The following is a 26,646-nucleotide window of genomic DNA, read 5'->3' as shown; positions in this document are numbered from 1 at the left end:
GCTTGTTGGGTAATTAGTCTGTCTCAGTGTCTCTTGTCTCTTCCTGTAATGCTGAGCTGAGGGGATTAAGGACAGACCGTCTTCTGCAAGGCTCGCTCTTACTGTCGAATGTGGCTCTTTTAATGACAGCGGCTTATTGTTTGGCCCTGTTGTCACGCTGCAGAATAATTTTGGGACGATTAAACTCTCCCCGAGGGCGGATGGGTGTGTGACAGATAAGAATCGAAACTTCTGAAATGCCTACAATTTTTGCACAGCACTATATTTAAGTCACTAGATGTATACAAAACAAACTAGAATGTATTTACTGCTGACATAATGTTGGTCCCAAAATATGTTTTTTAAATCTTTTTTTAGAAGCTTCACACAGCTTTGATTATTGTTTTATAGCTTCACATGCTGATTATGTCTCTGTTTGTGTGTCAGAGAGCGAGACTACATGTAAGTGTGTGTTTAGCTGCGTTTGAATGTGTGTTAATTCCCCGTGGTTCTCCTGGTGTGCATAATTACACCCTCAGCTTCAAGTGTTTTTGAATTCATTTTGTTGCTTTAACTCATAATACCGTCCTCTCTCTCTCTCGCTCCCTTCTCTTCCTCTCCTCTTCCTCCCCCTCATTTTCTCTCACTGCCCATCCTCATTGCTCTTCCTCTCTGTAATCCCTCCTCTCCCTCTGTCCTTCCTCCCCTTTTTTTCTGTCGATCCACCGTCACCAGGGGTGCTGTTTAGTATTGAGGTCACGTCTACCTACTTTGCGGTGAGGAATTACTGGCGGGGATACTTTGCCGCCACATTCAGTGCCTTCATATTCCGGGTGCTGTCTGTTTGGAACAAGGATGCTGGTGAGAAGCAGAGGAAATGCATATTCAACAGATATACACAAACTACTGGAAAAAAGACAGCTGAGCTTGCTGTTTATTAAAAGTAGCTGAATATGACAGCTGAGTAATACTTGCTTCTTTACATAAACCTGAAATGTTTCAATACATCATCGCAGTCTTAAAGCAGCCCAGCAGCCCTGTAGCCTAAAATCCCTACAAGCTGCATTCAGGTGACCCTGTCTCTTTATTACAATACTAGATATTTTCACATTTCCAGTGTAATTTTATAAATAATATATAACTCAGAAAGGGGTGATCATTACATAGCCACTCTTACCCAAACAGATTTTGGGAAATCTTCATCTTTTAAAGTCTGAAACCTCAGTTTCATGGAATTTATGTTAAAATATTACAGAAATGTGCCAGGGTGAATTTTTTTCTCTATTGCAAACATAACCAGTTAGATTAGGTTCGATTTTTCAGAATACACTGTTCATGAATCTTCTTCACTGAAGCTCCGTTAATCAGTATTTACATTATTTAAGTATAATACTTCAAAGTATTTAAGTACCTCAAAGTATTTAAGTATCTGTAAGCTCTGTTTTCATTGTTTTGGTTTTCAGGCCTGCAACTTTACTGTTTACTGCTCTTTTAATATACAACTAATGGACATTTTATTAGGCACACCTTGGTAGGGTTGGGCTGTTTTTACCTTCAGAAAGTATTCATTCATTTTTTTTCATTTTTCATGGCATAGATTCACCAATTTTGGCCTGTATTATTATGATAGCGTCACACAGCTGCTGCAGATTCATGATGTGAATCTCCCGTTCCACCAAATACCAAAAGTGCTGGATTGGATTGAGTAATGTTGACTGTGGAGCCATATTCGAGAAACAAGTTTGAGAGGATCTGAGCTTTGTAACATAGCACATTACTTACCTGGAAGCTGCCATTAGAAGATGGGTACAGTGTGGTCATGAATGGATAGACATGGCATGTAACAATACTCACGTAAGTTGCGGTGATTAAATGATGCTCAGTTGTTACTCTTGTGCCAAGAAAATATCCCCCACACATTAAAACACCAGCACCATTAGCCTAAACGATGATACAAGGCAGGACTGATCCATGCAATCGTGTTGGTTGCACTAAATTCTGACCCTAATGTTTGAATGTTATTGTGCCAGACAAGGTTTTTTCAATCTTCCATTGTTCAATGTTGGTGAGGCCTCAGGTCCCTGTTTTTATTTGACAGGAGTGAAACGCAGTGTGGCCTTGTACTGCTGTAGCCCATCTACATAAAGTGCATTCAGAGATTCTCTTCTGCTCAAATAATCACTGGTTATTTGAGTTCCTGCTGCCTTCCAATCAGCTCAAAGCAGTGTGATCTTTCTCCTCTGATCTCTGGTATCAAGCAGCCAATCTCTGCAAACCCTGCAGGTGGTTGGATGGGAAAATTCCAGATCTCAGGCCAGCTTGTACAGCACCAACAACCATACCATGTTCAAATTACTTAAATCACTTTTCTTCCTCATTCTTACGCTCAGTTTGAACTTCAGTAGACTGTCTTGTCCGTGTCTATATGCCCAAATGCACTGAGTTGCTGCCACGTGATTGGATGAGCCAATATTTGCATTAACAAGCAGTTGAACAGGTGTACCTAATAAACTGTCAGAGAGAGAGAGTTGTTTTTAAAAGTTAGGGAACCCATTGCATATTACATAGCAGCACATTGTGGACTGAAACGAGCCACATAAAGAATCATTTGTTTCCTTCAGGAGTTGATGGAGACATAAAAACAGCTAAGGGAGCTTAAATATGGGCTCAGACTCATCAGGTGGACTGGGGTATTTGTTTTTTATTGTTATACTTTGTTTAATTTATCTTGTTGTCCCTGTTGTCAAAGTATTAGCATAGGAATGACAGACTGAGACCACATGTTCACTTGGTGGGAAACAGTTATTTCTCTCTTCCTCTCAGTCACAATCACAGCCCTCTTCAAAACAAACTTTCGGATGGATTTTCCCTTTGACCTTCAAGAGCTGCCTGCATTTGCAATAATAGGGTGAGGAGACTTTGTGAGCACTTGCATGCCTGCATGTGTTTGTGTTGAAATAATATGAGTCAGCAAGGTTCCTTTAATCTGAGATAGTCACGTAAAAGCTGCATCCTTGCTCCTTAACCCAGCTTTCTTTCGTCTTTCAGGATCTCGTGCGGCTTTTTGGGAGCGTTCTTCGTTTACCTGAACAGACAGGTGGTTCTCTTCATGAGAAGGCCTACGGCTCTTACACGCTTTCTAACCAAACAGTAAGATCCCCATACAGACGCAGAAACATAACAGAGACCTCCCCGCTGCTGTGGATTCATGTGGCGCTCAGCCCTTAAACTGCTGTGACTCTGGTAGCAGAAACTGTTTCTTGGAACTGAAACCATTTGTGCATTTAAATCCAATTCCTCTTAATGTTTCTCAGCTCCACTCTCCAAACTCATCAGTCTCACAACACTGGTCAGGACAGCAGCAAAGCCTTAACAACCTTTCAGCCAGCTATTCACTCAATGGGGAGATTCACTTACCCTCTGAGACTCAACAGTCAGGGAACATTAGTCTTTACCATTAGAGAAAAGAGAGTAGCAGCATCAAGAGAGCTCTACAATCAGCGCTGGTTCACACACACTGGTTATTTCTATGACAAGACAACTGTAGTCCTCTGGGGATACACTGCTGCTTTTAATGAACTCGTGTGTGTCTCCGTCTGTGTGTTGTCCCAGTCGTTTGATCTATCCAGGTGCAGTGACATTGATCATCGCCACCATCACGTTTCCTCCTGGATTTGGACAGTTTATGGCTGGAGAGGTCAGAATTCATCAATCTTGTTAATTCTCTGACTTTTTTCATGTTCATTTCTGGTGGTATTTTTTAAAACCTGATATGAATCAGGTGACTTTTCACTAAGTCCGCAAACACTAAAACCTTACCTGTGAAAGTGTGGCTGTCTGTCGCATGATTGTAAATTAATAGGATTGTTCTTTTAATGTAAATGGCCTGGAACATATATAATTTCTATTCTTCCTGAATATTTTTTATACTACATGTCACATTTTAGGTTTTTTTATTATGAACATGTAGCGTCATCAGGATGTGATGATTTTGTGTTTATGTAAACCTTGTTTAGGACAATTTTTTTCTGTGTGTTTGTGTTTCCTCTTGCAGCTGATGCCTAGAGAGTGTATCAACTCACTCTTTGATAATTTCACCTGGACCAAAATCTCAGAATACCCTGCTCCCCCCGGCCTGGGTCGCTCTGCCGCGTGGCTTCATCCTCGTGTCAGTGTCTTTATCATCCTTCTCCTCTTCTTCATCATGAAGGTATCTCTTCCTTCTTGCCTCCTCCTCACATTGTGTATGGAGTGGGTTTTGCCTTGAAAAGCACTGTGTGCGATAGCGTGAAAAACCTCTGGGATCGGTCTCGATCCTACTTTGATCCTGTTTTTGTGTTGCAGTTCTGGATGTCAGCAGTTTCCACCACTATGCCCATCCCCTCAGGTGCCTTTATGCCGGTGTTCATATTAGGTAAGAGGATTTTGTAATGCGAGTCTCCTGCTGATCTTCAGTTCAATTTGTCTTTACCAGAGTGCCTTATCTCTCTCCTCAAGGAGCTGCTTTCGGTCGCCTTGTCGGGGAGATCATGGCCACTCTGTTCCCAAATGGAATCCTGTTTGATGGGATAGTCTACCGCATCCTGCCAGGAGGTTACGCTGTCATTGGTCAGTCTGTTAACCTTCCCCCAGGTCCCCAAAGGCTATTTGAAGAGTTGTAGATTTAAGAAAAGTTTAAGAAAAGTTCTTTCCTTTTTTGGTGTTTTATATTCTCTTGTTCAAGCTGCAGATTTAGCAGCAGAAATCACCCCCAACATGCCAAATGATCAGTTTGTGTGCTAAAATAAACAAATTATAATTTAAAAAGTCATTACAAAATATTACATTTGATAACAACTGAGTGTTTTTTAAAACTAGATGTACTTTATCTGCCTCTCAAGACCGCTAAACTCTTGTCGCTCCTAAAGGTTTCTGATTTACTGTGTCATAAATAGTATAATGCTTTCAAAGCTAATTGATGGTTTGTTTTATTTAGCTGAAATAGGTGTAGTGATTTACTAAAACATTCAACCACACTGAAATACACAGAAAACAGAGTTTGTACAATTCTAACGAGCTTAAAAGTAAAAGTTTCAACAGTCTGAACTCTTTCAAACTTTCTTATAATTTCTTTAAGTAATCTTCAGGATGGTTCCCCTGCCTTTTGTCCCATTCTCTGTTAAGATGATCTCACACTGGTTCAATAATGATGAGGTCCAGGCTCTTCTATTTTCTATCCAGATATGCTGTTACTGCATTGGTGGTGCATTTGGGATCACTTTCATGCTGAAAAATGAAGTTAGTGCCAATCAGACACTTTCCAGATGGTGTTACATGGTGGATCAAAATCTCACTGTACTTTTCACTGTAAAATCCCCAACACCAGTGACTGAAACACAGCCCTGAACTATGACAGAGCCTTGTCAGTGTTTTACAGACGGCTGTAGACACTCGCTGTTGTACCTCTCTCCTGACCTTTTCTGTATATACAGTCAAGCCCATAATTATTCATACCCCTGGTAAATTTTGAGTTAAAGTTACTTTTATTCAACAGGCAAGTTTTTGGTTTTTTTGACCAGAAATGACACAGGCGTCTCCCAAAAGATGATAAGACGATGAAGAGGCATCGTTCTGGGGAAAAAATAAAATAAAAAAACAAAATAAAAAACTTGCTGGTTGAATAAAAGTACATTTAAGTTGACTGTACAGATGATGATTTGACCCAAAAATTTCAATTTGGATTCATCAGTTTCATATATCTCAGCCTTTTCTACCCGTTTCCCTTCCTTAATAATGGCTTCTTGATAGCCATCCTTCCTCTGTGTCCATTTTTGCTTCGGTGAACAGAAGATGATCAGCTGAAGGGCATGAAGGACATTTATCAGGTCCTGTGTCAGATCGTTACTGAATATTTTTCTCTTTATTAAAGGCATGACTTTGAGATAGACTTCATGCCTGCATTTTTTTGCAGATTGAACTCAAGGTTGCTAGTAACAAAGTGTCTAAAGATACAATTCAAAATGGACTCTTTGCTAAGTTGTAGATAGAAACAGGTTTATTTGGTGTCTTTTTTATGCTTGACTCATGGGTCAGTTTTAAGTGGACTAACAAACAAAACCATTCCTCTGAAAATGACGATGTACAATAATCAGGAGGAATTATATCACACCCCCATCACAGGTGCAGCAGCGATGACGGGGGCCGTCACACATACAGTTTCCACAGCAGTAATTTGCTTTGAGCTCACTGGTCAAATCTCCCACATCCTACCCATGATGGTGGCCGTCATCTTAGCTAATATGGTGGCGCAGGGTCTACAGCCGTCTCTCTACGACTCCATCATCCAGGTGAAGAAGCTACCCTACCTGCCTGAGCTGGCCCTTGGGCACATAAGGTAAAGTTAAAATACCTAAAAGTCCTTATTTTGTTTTCATATCGCTGTCATGAAAGACAACCTGTGCTTATTGTTGTATCCCGTCATTCCCAGCAAGTATAACATCTTTGTGGAGGACATTATGGTGCGCAAAGTGAGATTTCTGTCTTCTCAAGCCACCTTTCGGGAATTAAACCATCTGCTTGACACCACGACCCTGAAAACCATCCCCATCGTTGACTCCAAAGGTAGGATGACCAACATCTTTGCCGTCTCTGTGAGCCATAATTGTCACGGCTGCGGGGGCAGACGTGTGATGAGTGTGAGACAGGATCCAGACGCAGGCACTGGCTTGGAAGTGAGCGAGCTTTATTTAACACAGGTGGCACAAACAGAGCGAGTAAAGCAAAACCTCAAGGTGACTTAAACTGGGAATGACTAACAAAACGAACCTGAATGGACGACTGGGAGAAACACGAAGGGGAGAAACCGAGACGGACTAGCAACTAACATGAGTGAACACGCACACTATAAATACACAGAAGGGAACGAGGAAACGACACACAGGAGGGAGGCACAGCTGATTATGATCAACAAGACGAGACAGGGGAAACACAAACGAACACACTGGCATAAGACACAGACTTTCACAATAAAACAGGAAACTCAAAACACGCGCGAAGGCACAGACTCAGAGACGCGGGCTTTACACAGAGACTACACTAGAGGGAATACACAGGTAGGGATGACACAGAACAGAGGGAGCACGGAATTAACACTGGGAGGTCAAAGAACGAAACCTAAAAATCAGAACCACAAAACTAGGGAGCTAGAAACACTAGGATAGAAACCCAAAACACAAACAGTCACAAACCATGATGAAATCAAAAGTAAAAGTACAAAAACCAAAAACACTGGGTCACCGACCCAGGACCATAACAATAATACTTTATTTTGCTTTTAAAAGGCTTAGTACTAATGGGATAGACCAGGTCTATAAGTAGCTTTCCATGATTAACAGTTCAAAATAATTCCTCTTAGCCTTGGTGCAGATCTTCAGTTGACTATCCGTCTGAAACAAGCTTCTGATTGGCCGCCCTCGTAAACAGAAGGGTTTAATCACATGTGGGTGGAGCTTCTGTGCGCAGAGGCAAAGCTGTGTCCATGAGATGATCATATTGGGGAGATATCAGCTCCTAATGATATCATATGGAGCCAAGAGTAGAGAAAATTTTAAGAAAACAGCTTTTACTGTCTGAAGCCTGAGCTTTTGTCTAACAGGGATTACTCTCACCTCTTTTTTGGAACCTTGGCCACTGTCAACATTATCCATTGTAACAATATATATATATATATTTATGACAGAAAATAAGGACCATTAAATTCGTTTTTTACCTTAAACTTATTTTTTCTGACTTGGTGCTAAGCTGATCTCATGTAAGTATCAACAGTTTCCCCCTGAATGCCAAACTTTTTCTCTGTGAAACTTCCTTTTTTGCAGAATCTATGATTCTGCTAGGTTCAATTGAGAGGACAGAGCTTCAAGCCCTCTTGGACTGGTGGCTTTCACCTCAAAGACGAGTCTTTGAAAGAGGTCAAAGTTCACCGGGTCAAGCCTCCAAAATCAGCTGGGAGTCATTCACCTTTGTAGATGAGGAGGGAGGCGAGGAAAGCCCCGACAAGGTGGAAAAATGTGACCTATTCCTGACCATCAGGTGTTGTTTGTTTGTGTCTGCAACCCCCTTACTGACAGCGTTGTGTCCATCAGACCACCACTCCTGTGCAGGAAGAATGTAATGGACCCGTTCCTGCCCCCAAACCTCAGGAGCCCTCCGCCAACCACACAGACTCAGGTAACACGTTATTTCCACTACATACAAGGACAGGTTCGCTCATCCATGTCACTTGTCTCTACTCTGACATGCGTTGCCATACCACATCCCCAGACAAGCGCAAGCTGCCATCTGTCAGGAGGACCCTTCAAAGACTCTTCTCCTCCACGTCTTTGTCAGGCCAGACAGATACTCAGGTACTGGGATCAACCTTATGTATCCATTGCTTTGAGGCTAAACACTCAAAGAAGCAGTGCATCAGTGATCTGCTACTGAGTTGGCAGTGACAGCTAAGACAGGGATATCAGTCCAGCATGGCAGTCTAAGCCAGCCTCAATAATGTGATGAGGGGGGTGGGGGCATAACCTGAAGCTGACCTAGTGATAACTTTTGCAGTAGGTAATACTTTAAAACCAACAGGGGGCATCTATCTTTCTTTTCATCATTTGGTCTATCATCTCTTTCTTCCTCCACCTTTCTCAGGAGACCACAACCCCGCAGCTGACTGACACCATGTCTCCAGAGGAGGTACTTTACACTATTGATTGCGCAGCCTCATACTCAACGATGGACCAACAAACCACTCTAATTGATAATTACAACCTAGTTTGCGCCTTCGTCTCTCTGCTTTGTGATTGGCTGCAGATCAAAGCCTGGGAAGAGGCAGAGCTGAACAAACCAATTGATATGGAGCAGATACGCATAGACCCCTCTCCATTTCAGCTGGTGGAAAGAACGTCTCTGCATAAGGTGATCATCAAAACTCATATACACATACTGGTTCTGTACACTTACAACTATGACTTATTTTCATGTCATGATCTCTGCTCACAGACTGGAAACGGGGGGAAAAAACTCTTCATAACTAAACTATACTGAAACTATATCCAAGTTCATCTTCTGCCTGAAACAAACTGTTTAGCCTCTCTCCCATAAATGCTATGCTCCCTTTGAACCAGCTTTGTTGTGTGTGACTTTGTGAGTTTTTGATTCATCTGTCCCAGCTTCAGTTTTCAGTTTTTTAAGTGTATACCAAGTCCACCTGTCTGCCAACTGTAGCTCTAAAGGAGCTTTCTGAAAGCTGTGATGAAACATTAGACTCATTTCAGCTTGGCCTAAGAGTCTGAACAAACAGAACGCCCTGTTTGTTCTTTGTCCATATGATAAAACTTTGAAACTTGAATTTTTTTTATTATGCATCTATGTAGCAAAGCCATGCATTTCCTCTTTTGTTGCAGAAAAATTGCTTATGAGAAACAGTGCAGTCATGCAAGCAGAACACTGTCACAGTACAGCACATCTAACACTGACTGGATCGTGTCCTCTCTCTCCTCTCTCATTACTCAGACCCACACTCTGTTCTCCTTGCTGGGTCTCAGTCACGCCTATGTCACCAGCATTGGTAAGCTGGTGGGTGTTGTGGCACTGAAAGAGGTAAAGTCACTTTTTGCTTTTCATTTTGTTTTAATTTATCGGCTTGTTTTTTGTCACCTCTCTGGATTTGATCCGGTAATGTGGCATGACGAGCTGTGAGCTGTTCTGTCACCGCGTGCATCATTCTTTACGCTCTGATTCATGCAGTTAGTCCACTAACCGCCCTCACAACTCATCTCGCTGGATGTTCACTTTAATGATCTTATGTTGTTGCTCTGCTTTGTGGTATGTTTGGGTTTTGTTTTTTTTGCTTCTGTGGATGTTTAAACCTCGTTCACTCTTGTAACAGTTGCAGAAAGCCATAGAGGGCTCAACTCGGAGCGGGGTGAGGCTTCGTCCTCCTCTGGCCAGTTTCAGAGACACCAGTAGGAAAGCCAAGAAGCACCAGCCTCCCTCATCCACCACTTCCTCGCCAACACAGGACAGAGACCTGTGGGGGGAGGGTAGCAGAAGGGAAGGGGAGCTGGTGAGGAGGGAGTCCAAAGACGATTCCCGAGGGAAGCCTTCAAGAGGAGCTCCTGGGTGTGACGTTGCTTCCTCTTCCCCCAGCACCATGGAGAGCAATAGTAGCTCCACCTCCACAAGAGGGGCCGAAGGCCCTGCTCAGGAGGCAGCATCCCCCTCCACCTCCTCCTCTACCTCGCCGTCAGCCCCTGCCTCTCCCATGTCAGCCACAAGCCCTGTCCTCACACTGTCCTCCCTGCAGGAGGAGAGGGAGAGCGAGGACTCTGATGAGCCCATTTAGGAGAAGTGGCTTTCAAGAAGAAAAACTTTTACCTTCTTTTAATGTCACTCCTTTTCCGAAAAGACAAAGCTGCAGTTTAGATGGAGGAGTCAAAGCCACCTGCGGCTGTCACAGACATTCAGCTCTCAGTGGGCAGGAGGAACTGGTGCACACAAAGCTCAAGAAACTTTTAGTACAGGATATTTTTTTCTATTCTGATGATAGTTTCACTTTTCCACTCTTTAAAATCTCAGGTGCTTTCCCGTGTCTTCTGAACTGCTGACAACCGTTTCACTGAAGTTCAATCTTCCAAGCGTATCTCTGAAATGCCGAAAACAGCTGATTTTCACATGTATTAAGATCTGTTAATGTCATTAAAGGTATAATATGCAGCAATGGTCAGTTATTGTAAACTTGGCCTTGAGAATGAGGATGGAGGGAACAGCTTTAGCAAGAAAAAAGCAATGAAGCATAATTTTCTAATTGTTTTACAATGATTGAGTTCTGAAGCAGAAATCACACAAGTCAGCAGGGAAGGTGCTGCATTTCTTAATTTAGTGTGAATTAGGTGTGGCTCTAGGCTATAAACTGGTGTTGACAATGACTATAACACGTATGATAACATTACCAGATAACATTGCATTAATACTTTCTGTAGTTTTTAAGTAGCTACTGCCCAGTGTGTGACACTGGAAACCATAAAAACATGAGTGCCAGTCAGTAGTAGTTATTCCAGTCTAATTATTAAAATTTCTTTCTTATTTTGGATATTGGTGTAATGAAAACATGCAATGAAAACTAACATCACAACAGCTCTTTTATAATATTTATGAGGAAAGAAATAGAGGCAGTGATGTAATCCCGCCCTCCTGTTGTTATTAGCTGGGGGCTACACAATCATTGCCCAATGCTTGCAACCCAGGAATGTACAGAAAACAGGAAAAACAGAATATATTAAATCAGTCTGTGCAGATAAATACAACAGTAAAGGAAAACTGAGAGATTTTACTGTTTTAGGAAAATCCTGCATATTATACCTTTAAGTACCTGTAGGGTAGCTGACAGTAAAGAATTGTATTATAATGAAATAATATAGTGATTAAGACTTAATTAATTTGACTGATGGGTCAAAGAGATCACACATTTAAAGTTTACTGATTGAGGTTAATTTAAAATTATAACTTGTTATAACATGTTTATTATGTATTTTCTGTATTGTGAATCTAAATCATTATTACTGGTTTGTAATTTTTAAAAAAATAATAAATACTATATTTGTCCACTAACTTATTTGAGTTCTTTACTGCTGTTAAATATCTTTCTCAGTGAGGCTGGATGCAGCAGTGCTTCCAGCTAAATGCTAAAATAAATATATTTTCATTTGTTTCTGGATTGAGACGCAATGCTGAAAATGTGGGTTTTGTCACTGAAGAAATATTTAACACATTAAAAAGGAAATGTTTTTATAGAAGGTTGAGATTAGCAGATGGAAAACAAAAGTTTGGAGAATGATTGATTTGACTTTATGGTCTGAAACAGCAATTTTGCAGCACCCCCAGTTTACCTGTATCAGCGTTACCCAGGAGAAGATAAAACAACTAATAAAACAAATAAAACTTTATCCAGCTAACTGCAAATCCATTTTTAATTATAAAGAGAAATCTTCTATATTTATCAGGTTTATTTGAAGACACTGTACTCAGATGGTTTTAGTAACATTATCACCTTCAAGTTTAGCCTGAGCTGGCTTTAGTTTAGTCTGTTAGCATGCAAACATTAGGAAAATGTCAGCAGCAGAGAGCAACAGTGTGCTGTTACTGAAGTAGTGTTCTTTAGCACGGTTGTACTCACCTTTAGTACTCTATTTCTATATTATGTCATAGCACTGATCTGTTGTTTGACACAGTTATTGTAAAGCAATGCAATTTTTTTGTCACAAAAAAGCCAAAGAGGGATAGTATTAATAATTATCATAATTATAAGGTAAATAGACAGAAACTTCAGAGCTGGAGTGGACAAATTTAGTGTGCGTGGGGGAGCATTTCTCTCTAACCTGCTGCTGAACCCACTATTTTTTTTAAACGCACAATTTTATCACCACTGACATTTTTCTAAAATTTGACAGACTTTTTAATCTGCAGGATCTGAGAAAAGGTTGGCCATCTTCTTGACATTTTGGCAATTTTTGGAAAAAATCTGTAACTTGCTGCTGCATATCTTGGCCAGGTCTCCCTTGAAAAAGAGGTTTTTAATCTCAGTGGGATTTTCCTGGTTAAATAAAGGTTAAATTTAAATTAAAAACTGTCTTGTTGTATGTCACTCCCATGACTTCATGTTTAGCATTGGTAACATTAGCACCTGCAAAGCAACTTCTTAAGGCGCTCACAGTTTTTAGTGTTGAGCTTTGGTTTGGAGTTTCTGGGTTCCATAATGTAGTTATCAACTTAATAATTACTGCAAGGTGTATAGATCACAGATTAAACAACCCAAAGTATAATAAGTTGTTGAAAATTACAACATGTATCAATAGAGTATATATTACATCTATACATGATATAAGCGTACTTCATATTTTTTAAAATACTCCACATTCAGTAAAAGTAAAGCTTAAGTGGAACACAATTATTTATCCACTGAGGAGCATTAATGTTTGTACAAATTAGTTTTGTAATTGTTGGGATATACTACGTCAAGAAAAGGAGGGTAATTAAAAAAAAGTCTAAAAAGAGAACATCTGCATGCATATAAAGATTTCTGTGCTGTGAAGGTCAGCAGTGTGTTCCAGCCTCTGATTCCTATGTGAGCTTGAACAAATCAGCAGTTAGTCCCTATGGAGGAGGCCTGGCTGTGTTAATATTCTCCTGGCATAAAAGTCCCTGATAAGGACTGGAGAGGGATGTTTTTGGAAAAGCATGACAGGCTGGATTACTCTGCTGCCAGCTCCTTGTGACTGCTGTTTTTGCCTGTCAAGCACATGGTCGCAGACACCCACTGTCAGTCCAAAAAAGAAAAAGACCCCCCCCCCCCCCTCCCCCAAAAGCATATCACTAAGCTCTTGAGAGAAAGGAGGTGAACATGTGAGAATCTAATTATTTCCAACCTGTGAAAACATGAAAACATAACCACACGTGTGCACAAGAAATGCCGTTTGTTGGTTTTGTTTATTTGCTCTTTCTCCACCGGAGGAAAAGGAGAGGAGGCAGGTAAAAGGAGCCGGAGGGTCAATAGGAGGTCGTGCAGGAAAAAGAGGGGAAAGGAAGAGAAACGGGAAGAAACAGAGAGTTGACAGAAGAGAGAGAGAGGGGGGAGCACGGAAGAACCATCCTGTGACAGCCATCCAACAAGCATGCATAGGTGGGAGTGTTATAAGTGTTCACTGGTATCACCAGTCACACTGCCTCATTTCAAACAAATCCAATTTTATGCAGACTTTTACAGAAGCCATCCAATTTTATACAGCGTTTTATACAGCAGTTACTTTTTTTGCCAGACACTTCCAGATTATAATTATCAAATTCCCTATGACTGATGTGAAAACGTCAAGTTATTTTTCTGTTTTTTTTTTCTCTCTTTTGTTGGCAGTGATTTTTCCAACAAGACAGTGGACATCTTACTGTACACAGACAGACATACAGACAGACACAACTATACAGAGCAGATACAAAGAGATAGACGGAAAGGAAGAGAAGGAGCAAGGCAGAGGACCAGAAGCAGGTTTTGAGCATCATGCCTGCAGACAAGTTGTAACTGTAACTGGAAGATGGCAGTAGAAATACAAAAAGAGTGACTCAACTGCAAACCAGTAGGTTAACAAAGATGTGATCAGTAAACCTTAACATCCACAGAAATATTTTTGGCTTCTTATTATTTGTTTATTCATTCATTGAGATTTAATTTAAAAAGAAAAAAAAGAAAGAAAGCAACAACACAAAATAAATAAAAAGATAAATAAATAAATAAAAATAACCCAAAGCGAAGCAGTGTCTATAATGGAGTTCATGCATGTTTCCTTGTGATGTAGCTTATTAGCAAACAGTCAAGCCCAAATAAGCTGCGATGGTCAAAGAAATATATATAAAGCATTGGTCTTTCCACCACATTACGTCATCTGACTCATTAAAAAAAAAAGATACTGCTCCCAGAAGGGTTGGTACCCGCGTGAAATTATACTCTGTACAAGATGTCTTATTTTTCCTCCCCACCAAGTAATTTTTCAATAAATAAATTAATATTTGCCATTGCGTAAAGACATTCTGTTTGCAGTTTTGAGCAGTCTTCAAGTTGTTTTTGTCACCTGGCACTACTGAAATTCTTGAAGTTTTTAAAAACAGTGAGCTGCCAAACTGCTCCATCTCTTCTTGGTTTAAAGTGCTCAAAACCAGACAAAACGAGAGTGCTTTACAGCCGTGACACCTACTCTAACTCAGAATTCAGCAGGTCAGTAGAAAAATAAACATTGTCCCCAACATTGCATAAAGAAGCAATCAATAAATAAATTCATTCAAGTCAATAAACCATATATCTTATCATCTTAAAAGTTTCTCACACAATCATCAAAGTGAGAGAAGGTGCTCCTCCAACAGAGAAAACAGTGGTTTTGTAGTGTCGTAAAGTTTTGTCAGTGAGCCATGCACGGAAAGTCCACTTTGTTCACCGCCGCTGTTTAACTCCACGTCTCGCTAGCAAACACCGTCCTTCCTCCAGTGAAAGAAAAACAAAAACCCACAAAAAATAAACCATGCTTGTCAAACATCCAGGCAGCTGCTTCACAGTAAGAACGATGAGCAGGAAGACACCGATCTTTTCAGCTCCAGTGTTCAGTCCTTATCGTCCGCTCTATTCCCTGATTGGCTGACTGAATGGCAACCTCCTGTCGCCGTCGCCAAACTTTTTCCACCGCCGATGGTCTCAGCGAGTTGAATGCCCCTCAGTTTGATTCGATCACCCAACTTAAAACACAACATCCCTCCCATTTCCTCCGATTTTGTCTTTGTGTTGTTGCACACAGAAGAAGAAAAAACTAAACTTTGCTAGGCTAAGCTGTGAGTTTGAGAGCAATCCCCAAAATAAGGTGGGACCCAAGAGGTGTACAAAAATAAAGAAATCATACTGTAATAGAACAGTTGTGATTGTGAGCGAGAGGCAATTTCTTTATTTACTCAGAATATTTACATATTTGTGACAGAGCTGACACTGATCTGGGAAGCCAGTGTCTCGCCTGCCTATTGCTGGTTACAATTTAGATATTCATATCTGTGTGTGCGTGTGTGTTGTTGTGGTCTTGGTGAGCCAGCAGTGAATCCACTTTCCAACATGGTTGAAAGACTCCCCCACTTGTTTTTGTTTCACAAAACAGAACAGCGCTCCCTTCTCTCTCTTGTGGACCACGGAGGAGGCATCAAAGCAGCACTCGTGTACTGCCGCCTGTCTTCCAGTACATTCAAAATAGTGGTTATCATCCTTTATTCATCGCGATTACGTCTATGGAAAAAAAAAAGCAGCTGAGGGTTCGCGTTGTCAAGTGGCTCGGTTTTGGTTGTCGGTGAAAGCTTTCAGAGCGGAAACTGGGTAACCTCAACAGTCCAAAGGGAACCTCTGATCTGTTGGGATTGCATCAGTGCAAAAGAGATTCACATATGCAGCTCTTTGTTTATTTCTGAGTCATGAAAGCCACCGCTCAAACCCACCGCAGGCCCACTGCAGGGCCACTGTGGCCACACCTGGGATACTATGGTTCAGTGCAAAGTCTATACAGAGCTGTATAGTACAGGTACTCCATAGTACTCTGAAGAAACATGCATACAGAGAGACAGAGTAGGAAGCACGGTATACAGTACAATCCTTATCTGTGCAGGGTTTTTGGGTGTCCAGTCAGCAGGGCGAGCCTGTCCCTGGATTGTGCCTCGGGGAAAACGGCATTTCACTGAAATGCTGAGATTTTCTGGGCCTACTTCAATCATCTGTGAAAGTGCTTGGGTTGCCAGATGTAAAGTATAGTGCATGTGTTTGATGCAATGGGGAAATAAATTTGACTAAACTCTATCTTATGTGTTGAATAACAGCTGTAAACAGAGTAGTTCTCCCACTGGAAATCTCATATCTTATCATACACTTATACATAGATTGTTGTCCTTTTTTTTGTTTCTTTTATTACAAAATTATTGTTATTTTTTTTATTACTTTAGATTTCTATTATCATTATTAGATGATGACAGGGTTGAGTTGCTTGTCTCATAAAAAGCATGCATGTTTCCATTCCCCTCTTTTTTGTCTCAGTGCAGTTTCCCGGTGGATATAATTCACTCGGTTGGTGCTTCTCTTCCGCCTTCATCTGTCTTTTCTTCAGTTACCTTTGGGATGTAAGGCTTGCAAAGAAACAGGTGTCCATTGTTGCATCAGCTCTACTGTTATTGGGAGTCCACCAAATCTATTTCTCACCATTTTGAAGAAATGACCTTGCAACCAAAAAAGTTGTGGTTTTGATACCTGAAAAGGAACAGAGTAATAGAGATATATTGTGTTATTATGCTCATTTCTTGCTGACTCCCCAGTCAGTTCTTCATTTGTCTCTTGTCTGCCACAAACTCAGTTGGCTGCCACAGAAGCAGGAGGCCCCTCTTCTGGCTCTTCCTTCTCCTCTAGTGTCTGAATGAGACCAGAAGTGACATCAGACAACTTCCGCTCTGTGATTGGCTCTGCTGGCAGCTGCCCCGGACTACTGCCACCAGAAGCATCCCCTTGTTGTGTGGGTGGAGTCAATGTGGCCGACTCTTGCTCCATGCACAGTGCCACATCTTCTTCCTGATCAGGGCAGAAAGAGTGAAACACACAAGGTCAACTAGATGACTAACTTATGTATGTGGATAGATTTTTACCTATTGTCCTCTTCAGTAGTGAAAACAAATATTTGATCCCCTGCTGAATTTGTAAGTTTGGTTACTTACAAAGAAATGAACAGTCTCAGGTTTTTATGATATTTTCATTTTAATGGAATATCACCCCAAAATCCAGGAAACACATTATATAAAAGTTATAAATTGATTTGCATAGCATTGAGTGAAGTAAGCATGATACGTATAATCATTCAACCAATCAATCAACCAGTCAACCAAGCAACCAATAACAGAGGCACTTGATCTCAATTATGTGTATAAAGCACACTTGTCCACAGAGTCAGTTTCTTTCTTTCCAGCCTCTCCGCCACTATGAAAAGACCAAGGAGTTGTCAAAAGATATCGTGGATAAGATTATAGACCTGCACAAGGCTGGGATATACTACTAGACCATCAGCAAGAAGCCTGGTGAAAAGGTGACAACTCTTGGTCCAACTATTTGCTAATGAAAGAAATATAAAATGACCATCAATTGCGCTTTTCCTGGAGCTTCACTCATAAGATCTTGCCTCATGTTTTGAGGATGATCATGAGAAAGGTGGTGGATCAGCCTAAAACTACACAGGTGGAGTTTATTACTGATCTGAAGGCAGTTGGGACTACAGTCCCCAAGAAAACCACTGATAACACACGCCATAGGGTCCCCCCTGCTCAAGAAGCAACATGTGAAGATCGGTCTTAGGTTTTCTACTGAACAGTGAACAGTGTGGTCAGATGAAACCAAAACCTTTGGTATCAACTCAACCCGCTGTTTTTGGAGAAGAGAAACAATGAGCCAAAGCCAGTTTCCAGACCTCAGTCCTGTAGAAAATCTGTGGAAGGAGCTGAAGCTTCAAGTTGCCAATGGGCAGTCAAGAAATCTGAAGGAATTAAAGTTTCTGTAAAGAGGAGTGGGCCAAAATCCATCCTCAGATTTCTCCTACTGTATCAGCTAACAGACTGATTGGCAAATATGAAGATCACCGTGACGCATCAAAGTACACTTTGTCAAGACAGTCTCAACTCAAGGCCAACTGTCAAACTGTTTTGAAGCTTGCAATACATAATCTTTCTCTGCAGACCTCAAGTCAATGCTGGTTTAAAGTCAAGGTTTCCAAAGTCCAAATAATTAATTTTTAATGGTAAATGGTCTGCACTTAGCATGCCTTTTAACTTTAGCTGTGTCTGCAGAGCTCTTTGCAGTCATTCACACAGACATTCTGAAGTGACTTGGGGTTCAGTGTTTTGCTCAAAGACTCTTAAATGTAGTCAGAAATCGAATGACCAACCTATCAGCCTCTCTGCACTATAATAAAACACTATTGGGATACATAATAGTCCGTTTTTAGTGGCTGTTACCATTTTCCCCCTTTCCCCCCATTTCTCTCAGTAAAATTGCAGTTATATTGTGACATAAACAAGTAGGAACAAGCTTACTACTCTCTAACAGGTAGAAATGTTAGCATGTTTGTTGACATGGGTGGAAAAGCCAATTAATCTTTTCCTAAAGCTTTTTGTGCTACCATGATACCACTGTAGGTTGTCAAAGTCAAAAATTATATTCAATATATCCAATTGGGATAAAAACAATTATTGTGTTATATGATTGTGTTTTATAGGGGCAGCTGTAGCTGAGGATGTAGAGCAAGATGTTGACCAATCAGAAGATCAGTCACGACGCATCCATCAGAGTTTGGCGTGTCTGTGTGAATGTTAGATAAAACCGCTTAGGTGTTGATTTGTATGAATGTATATGTGATTGGGTGAATGAGGTTCGTAGTATAAAATGCTTTGAGTGCTCAGTTAGAACAGATAAGTGCTACATAAGTACCATTCAGCATTCAGTCCATTTATATGGACCAAAATAATTGTGATTACGGTTTTTGTCATAAGGAAGAGCAGCCAATCCTATACCACTGCTTATTCAATGATGGATTGCCAACAAGAGCTCAGCTGCTAAAAAGTGTTGCCTTCTTGAGCTGCACAGCAAAATCAACCTGAAGATGAGGACTTCATGAATTAGATATATAGGTGACTGATTGTTTTGTGCATTAATAAGGTTGCTCCCTGCAATTTTCATGAAAACTTTCATAGCAGTCCCTTTTGCTTCACACCTTTTACATAATTTATCCCCAAAAATAACTGAAGTTTGGAGGCCTGTCGCAACTGTGGTTTTCAACTCTCCCTCTTGTTTCCTGACATTTCTGCTATCTAATCTATTCAAATTTTTCCATCCCCAACTTTATCTTATTGAGGCCACAAATCTAATATTTTTATCATCAGTTAATGTTGTCATCAATTCAGTCAAAATAATGGAAATGTAAAAGTATATGTCTTCGGCAGGTCAAAAGTTAAAAAATCCATCCATTCAGTTTATTCCGCTTATCTAATTCAAGGGTCAGGAGGCCGGAGCCGATACCAAGGTAGGGTACAACTGCTCAGGTTGCCAATTTTGTCGCACAGCTAACACAGAGAGACAGATAAGCATTCACACCTATTTCACCAATTAACTTAATATGGACGTCTGTGCACTGTGGCCAGAGTGCCCATATAGAGCCCACACAGGTACAGGGAGAACATTCATTTCATTTCATTTCATTTATTTGTTCATTTTCAGGCACAACAAATACCTATATTGAACATAAAATGCACAAAACAAAAAACAAAAATTGCCTGAAAAAGGAGTGAGACGAAGAAAACTTATTAAATCCCACCCCTATACTCACTCATCAACAAAAAAAACAAACTTCCCGCAGCTACGCCCATCATTGCATACAGACCCATCAACAGCCCCGGGCACATACAAGCATCTAAACGGCAGCTCGCAAACAACAATTAGAGCCTTCATAACTGAATACAGAATATATAAATTATAAATTGCATTACCACAGGTAACAGGCAGTAATAACTACAAGTAACAAACACACATACATATACATACATATATATCTGCACACACATGTACATATATGTACATACATACGCACACTTTTTTTTTTTTGGAATCCATACCAGCAATGGTAAGAGAACAGACATTACAGAGCACACTAAAAGCATCATTGAGTATACTGTGACCAGACCAACTGTTTGTAGAGAAATTTAAATCTATGAATATTTTTGCATTGTTTCAATTGTAAACTCAGACTGTTCCAGATTTTCACACCACATACAGACACACAAAAACCTTTACGGGTTGTTCGAGTTCTGGGTAATTTGAATTCTCCAAAGCCTCTCACATTATAAACCTTTTCTCGAATTTCAAATCTAGTTTGTAAATTTGCCGGTAAAAGTTTAGTAAAAGCTTTATACAAAATTATGGATGTATTGTAATTAACCAGATCCTGGAATTTAAGTAACTTTGCCTGAAGAAAGAATTTGTGAGTATGATCTAGATAACCAGCCTTGTGAATAATACGCAGTGCTCGTTTCTGTACTGTGACTAATGGATTAGTTGTATTTTTATATGTGTTTCCCCACACTTCCACACAATATGTAAGATATGGAAGAACCAGGGTACAGTACAGAGTACGAAGTGCATCTTTATCAAGGTATGGTTTCACTTTGTTCAAAACTGCGAGGCTTCTGGAAATTTTGGTTTTTATGTGTCTGACGTGGGGTTTCCATGAAATTTTGTTATCAATTACGACTCCCAAAAATTTGTTTTCACTCACATTATCAATTGGTACACCTTCAATGATAATTGGTAATTCTACATTATATTTTAAATTACCAAAAAACATTGCTTTAGTTTTATTTATATTTAATGATAATTTATTTATGTCCATCCATTTTTTTATTAATTTTAGCTCCCTGTTTACGGTCATTACAAGATCAGCATAATCATCGCTACTGAAAAATATGTTGGTGTCATCTGCGAACAGTATGAGTTTAAGTACTTGAGAAACATCAAAAATATCATTTATGTATACATTGAAAAGTTTTGGTCCCAACACTGACCCTTGGGGAACACCACATGTAATACCAAGTTTCTCTGAATGGTAATGCCCTATGCTAACATATTGTTCCCGACCCGTTAGGTAACTTTTTAACCAGTTACCAGCTTTCCCTCGAATACCATATCTTTCCAATTTATCCAATAATATTGAGTGATTGATTGTGTCAAAGGCCTTTTTGAGATCAACAAAAATACCAACTGCATATTTATTTTTATCCAGTGTATCAGTAATTTCTTCTACTGCCTCAATTATCGCCATTGAAGTGGTTCTTTGCGTTCTGAAACCATACTGACCAACATTTATTATTTGATGTTTTTCAAGGAATTTTTCTAATCTTGAATTAAAAAGTTTTTCTAGAATTTTTGAGAATTGAGGCAGTAGAGAAATAGGCCTATAATTGGTAAAACTGTGTTTGTCATTACTTTTATATAGTGGTATTACTTTCGCAATTTTCATTTTTTTTGGAAAACAACCGGACTGAAATGATAAATTACAGATATATGTTAAGGGACTAGCAATATTCAGAATAACCTGTTTAACTACAGACATATTTATGTCATGATAATCCATTGAAGACTTACTTTTACATTTTAATGTGATATTTATTACTTCTTGCTCATTTGTAGCTGAGAGGAACAGTGAAAAGGGATTTGATTTTATATTACTGATATTTTCATTTTTATGACACGGGATGTCTGCTGCTAGTTCAGGGCCAACATTTATGAAGAATTTATTGAACCCATCGACAATATTACTCATGTTGTGATTTTCACCATTTGCATCAGTAAAATATTCAGGATATGATGTTCCAGAAGATCCTTGTTTAATTAAGTTGTTTAACACATCCCAAGTTCCTTTTATATTGTTTTTATTTTCATATAATCTTCTTCTATAATAAAGTTGTTTGCTCGTTCTTATATCAGTCAATTTATTTCTATATGCTTTATATCTTTGTTCCACTTCTTTTGTTTTTACTTTGATGAACTGTTTATACAGATTGTTTTTCTTTTTGCAAGCATTAATAATTCCTTTTGTGAGCCAAGGACTTTTTATCTTTTTTTTCTTTGTCATGTGTTCGTTTACAGGACAATGTTTATTGTACCACATAGTAAAAATATCTAGGAAATTATCATAAGCCTTGTCCACATCTGACTCTTCATACACCGAACTCCAATCTTGTTGTGCTAAATCGAAATTGAAGGCATGAATTGCTTCTTCATTTATTGTTCGCTTTGCTATCATGATCTTGGTATCTATTTTTTTTAAATCATAGTCACACAAAGTAAAAACTGGTAAGTGGTCAGTTATATCACAGACAAGCAGACCACTATTAATTTGGAAATCCATGACATTAGTAAAAATATTGTCAATAATAGTGGCGCTATGTGAAGTTATTCTGCTTGGCTTTGTTATTGTTGGATATAGTGATAAGCTGTACATCGTGTCAGTAAAGTCATCAATGGCTTTTAACCTTGTTGGATTTAGCAAATCAATATTAAAATCACCACAGATAAATAGTAATTTTTGGTTCACCGAAGCAAACGTTTTTTCTATCCATTCATTAAAAGTGTCAATACTTGAACTGGGTGTCCGATATATGCAACTTATTATAACATTTCTCTTTTTGTCATTCATAATCTCAATAGTCAAACATTCCAAAATTCCATCAATAGCCATAGACATAGTTGTTACAACATGAATATTCCACATGGGAAAGCCCCATCTGACCAGCAAATCCTAATCCAGGACCTTCTGGATGTGATGGTGTTAACCCTTCTAACAATCATGCACATACTCGCACCCTGATCGATGTCTCGGGGGAAAAATGGGTTCAGTATCTTAACCAAGAACACAGCTGCCCGGCTAGCGTAATAAAACTTTTAAATGTACCCAAGGAAAAGCTAGAAATCCTCACTTTCCTCTTTTTGCCATTTCCCCCAACCATCCACAGCAGATGACTGCCCGTTCCTGACCATGGTTCACTCAGAGGTTTCTTCCTGTCAAAAGGGAGTTTTTCCTTTCCAATGTTGCCAAGTGATTGCTCAAAGGGGGTCGTCTAATGGTTGGGGTTTCTTCTGTTATTGTAGGTTTTCTAGCTTATAATATAAAGTAACTTCAGGTGAATGTTGTTGTGATTTGGTGCTATGCGTACAAAGAAAACTGAACTGAATTAAAGTACTGGCAGACAATTCTTTTCAAAAATGTCAATCAGTATCCCCTCTATTGACAAATTGATCTTAGATTGCTACACGTGCATAAAATCAAACCAATCTTATGATTAAATGATTCGAGACAAAACTTTAAGTACAGTCTGCAGATTTAAAACAGAAATGACACACATGTTGCAGTAAGCAGAACTAAACCTCCAGTCTGGTGCCTCTGAGAACTCGCTTAGAAAGCTACAAAATCAAATATTAATCACTGAAGAGATAATTTTATGTAATGCAACCCCATGTTCAACTCACCTTGACCTCCTCCTCCTCCTGCTGTTCCAGTAGCGGGGAGTGTTCCGTTCCTACTATCTCTTCACCAGTGGGAACGCACAGGCTTGGCTCCACTGTCGCCGCCACACCCATGTACCCGCCGGCTTCTGCCTGATAGGTTTCCATCTGCCCCGTGTTCCACAGATCAACCAGCGGAGGGTGAATTTGATGAACCAGACTGTGGATGGTGCTGTTGGGTGTTGCTTGCAAAGAGTGGTTGGCACTGTGTAGCCTGTGCTCCAGAGACTTGAAACACACAGAAAAGACTAATCAGTAAAATGTGAGGAATGAGCAGTGCGACCTGTTTGCCAGCTTGAATGTTTCATGACATGCTCCCCATGTCAGTATGCAGTAAGCTGACTTTGTTTTCCTTAGGCAACAGAGGTGATATGCAGATCTTTTTGTACAGTATAAGAAATTCCATCCTCATGCATGGAATTCTTTTTATTTTTGTTTAAAAAATGATTTGGATGTGTCCCTTTGGAAGAATGTCATATTTTTGCAGGTTCAGCTGAGCATTTAATGAGGGATTCTTGACAAGAGTGATGACTCAACAGTGTGAGGTGTGTCAGCGTTCACATCAGATGCGGTTGAGTCATTGCTTAGGCTAAAATCTTTTCTATGAAGTAATGCAAAAACAAAAACGAATAAAAGGAGATGATTAGATAGAAAAATGTCGAGTTAAGATTATTTTGTTGAATTTCTATTTCCACAGTCAAGAGCGAATTTCAGACTGAGCATGAAACCCAGGAGGTAAGAGTTTCTGAGAACATGTTCTGAATAAAAGCCCAGCTTTTTTAGTCTATAAATGCTGTGATGTGTGGGTTTGTTCATGTGCTGTACTTGTGCCTATACAAAAGTGAACAAATAAATAAAATAATGTGTTGATAGATTTATTTTACCAGACAGTATTTTATAACAACCATCTCTGATACTCAAGCCTTACGCATTAGCAGCAACATGTAGTGTCTCATTTGGATTAAAACCCAGACGGCGGCACTCTCAATCAATCACCTGCTGTTGCTGATACTGCAGAAGCTGCTGTTGGTGGTAGTGCTGAAACTGTTGGATCTGCTGCAGCTGTTGTAGTTGACTCTGCTGGAGAGTGAACTGCTGCTGCTGTTGCTGAGACAGGAAGTGAGCTGCGGCCTGCCCATCGTAGCCCTCCGTACCCATAACGTAGGAGCCAGCAGGGGGAGACGCCACAACGGAGGGATCGTTGTTGATGGGCTCCCAAGCGTCAGAAGAGGAGAGGCAGTAGTGGCCCTGGGAGACGTATGTGTGAGGCCACACCTCCGCTGAGGAGTGGTGCAATATCTGATCTGCAGGAAATAAAAAAATGTGGCAGCTGTTAGCACTCTTCAAAATGGGGGCAGCAGATGGACGCAGGAACACTGTGTTTTATGATTTTTACAAAAATCCCACTTTTCAAATTTGCTGGAATTGGAAAAAGAATGAGCAATTTCTTAAAATCTTGAAATTACGACTTGACCAACAGTTAAAGCTAATAGCTGTTGAGATAAATGTATATCTGGCTGTTAACTACTCTGAAAAAAACTCAGCTGAAATCTTTCCACACTGGGTGAAAATGTTATGACAGAAACTCTCCAGTATGAACCGAACAGAGTTGAACACTGGCACACCTCGCACTGTTGAGTCATCATTTTGTCAAACTGTATAGTGCAGACAGAGCTTTGATTGCCTCCAGTGTTTCTTACTCAAAGTTGGAGGGCTATAAAGTGGGCTCACAGCCACATATTTTGCCAAGTGTCTGACTTAAAAACGATGGGATCAGTTAAGACGAATGCATTCAGGGTGCAGTTAAGAAAGTCTATTTTAACTCAGCAAAGCACTTACTCTAATTTTCTGCATTCAGAAGTCTGTGCTAAGGCAACATTGCAGTAAATTGCAAATATCCAAAATCACTGTTTATATCGATACAGTGTCTGGGTTTACCTTCCAAAAGTTCATGCTGGAAACTGAAATGGCCTAAAGTCTAGAGCAGAGGTGTCAAACATAAGGTCTGAGGTAGAGTTGGATGTCTCGAGACCCGTCTCGAGACCCGTCTCGAGACTACTTTTACGTGGTCTGGGTCTTGTCTTGGTCTCGACAGACTTTGGTCTTGGTCTTGGTCTTGTCTTGGTCCTGATCCCTCGGTCTTGTCTTGGTCTCGCTGTCTCGGTCTTGCTGTCTCAGATTGGCATAGAGGTCAGGAGATTTGGACTCAACAGTATCCATGACACACAAGGTAATGTTCGATAATGTGTCATTCGCAAAAGCATCAGCTCTAAGAGCCGTGCTTAGAGAGTTAGAGAGTGCTTTGTAGTGAATCAGAAGAGTCGACTCCCATTGAGCGAGAGCCAGCTCCTCACTTAATTTCCTTTAGCTGCTCAGGTCTCACACAGTGGCTCAGCTATGCTCCAATCCCTCCATATTGTGGCCAATCACATGCGAGGATATAGGATAATATCATTATGTGAAAAACAGAGAGGGTGAGAGACGCGACAGTCAAGTGGAGCGTGCGTCTGTCCTCTCAGTGAGTGAGTGAGACAGTAGACAGCGGTGAGGAGGGGTGTGCGAGTGCATCGCAAAGACACATAAATATGCCTGACACCCGTAAACGAAGCAGCATCTGGCTGCAGTTTAAAGACTTTTTTGTCTTGGTCTCGTCTCGACTTTGTCTTGGTCTTGACTCAGTCTGTCTTGGTCTTGGTCTTGTCTTGGTCTCGATAACCTCTGGTCTTGGTATTGTCTTGGTCTTGGTTTAGGCGGTCTTGACTACAAGTCTAGTCTGGGGTCTGTGAAGGTTCTCAGTCATCCAGGTCATCGTGGTCTAAGGAGCTTGGAAAGAAGAGCATCTGGACTTCTTTAAGTTGCTTGAAGTCGTTTCGCCTCTGATCCGAGAAGCTTCTTCAGTTCTAAGGTCAAATGGTGGAGAGTCCCAGATTTAAGCCCCGTTGGAGTGTCCCCCTAAGAGGGACAATTGACCCCCTAATGATCCTCTACCTAATCAC

The 26,646-nt window shown here is 40.3% G+C and overlaps 2 protein-coding genes across 7 annotated transcripts in view; one reads left to right on the top strand and one right to left on the bottom strand.

The window, feature by feature from the left end:
• Nucleotides 1-12,269, top strand: part of clcn1b (chloride channel, voltage-sensitive 1b) — a 33,445-nt gene extending 21,176 nt beyond the window's left edge. The window contains exons 8-23 of one of the 2 annotated variants that reach the window (XM_086311472.1): nt 715-840; nt 2,803-2,887; nt 3,028-3,129; nt 3,592-3,676; nt 4,034-4,189; nt 4,324-4,393; nt 4,477-4,587; nt 6,139-6,352; nt 6,446-6,579; nt 7,833-8,014; nt 8,100-8,184; nt 8,278-8,360; nt 8,647-8,691; nt 8,809-8,913; nt 9,511-9,597; nt 9,887-12,267. In XM_086311472.1, coding sequence (XP_086167598.1) covers nt 715-840; nt 2,803-2,887; nt 3,028-3,129; nt 3,592-3,676; nt 4,034-4,189; nt 4,324-4,393; nt 4,477-4,587; nt 6,139-6,352; nt 6,446-6,579; nt 7,833-8,014; nt 8,100-8,184; nt 8,278-8,360; nt 8,647-8,691; nt 8,809-8,913; nt 9,511-9,597; nt 9,887-10,342 — 2,126 coding nt within the window. In that variant the 3' untranslated portion in view covers nt 10,343-12,267. Of the gene's footprint in view, nt 1-714; nt 841-2,802; nt 2,888-3,027; nt 3,130-3,591; nt 3,677-4,033; nt 4,190-4,323; nt 4,394-4,476; nt 4,588-6,138; nt 6,353-6,445; nt 6,580-7,832; nt 8,015-8,099; nt 8,361-8,646; nt 8,692-8,808; nt 8,914-9,510; nt 9,598-9,886 lie in introns of both variants that reach the window. The other variant, XM_086311471.1, reaches the window with a different exon arrangement.
• A 3,175-nt stretch (nt 12,270-15,444) lies between these two features.
• Nucleotides 15,445-26,646, bottom strand: part of fam131bb (family with sequence similarity 131 member Bb) — a 29,395-nt gene continuing 18,193 nt past the window's right edge. For all 5 annotated transcript variants that reach the window (XM_086311465.1, XM_086311466.1, XM_086311467.1 and 2 more), the window contains 3 exons: nt 24,647-24,954; nt 23,615-23,878; nt 15,445-17,122 (listed from right to left, as the gene is read on the bottom strand). In XM_086311465.1, the coding sequence (XP_086167591.1) occupies nt 16,907-17,122; nt 23,615-23,878; nt 24,647-24,954 (788 nt within the window). In that variant the 3' untranslated portion in view covers nt 15,445-16,906. The remainder of the gene's footprint in view (nt 17,123-23,614; nt 23,879-24,646; nt 24,955-26,646) is intronic.

The sequence above is a fragment of the Aulonocara sp. 'chitande type north' Nkhata Bay genome, linkage group LG11 (assembly GCF_057382095.1).
Source record: "Aulonocara sp. 'chitande type north' Nkhata Bay isolate Kocher_YH1m ecotype deep benthic linkage group LG11, A_spYH_male_GT1.1, whole genome shotgun sequence".
In the NCBI taxonomy this organism is placed as follows: Eukaryota; Metazoa; Chordata; class Actinopteri; order Cichliformes; family Cichlidae; genus Aulonocara; species Aulonocara sp. 'chitande type north' Nkhata Bay.
This window is presented reverse-complemented; position numbering and strand designations above follow the sequence as displayed.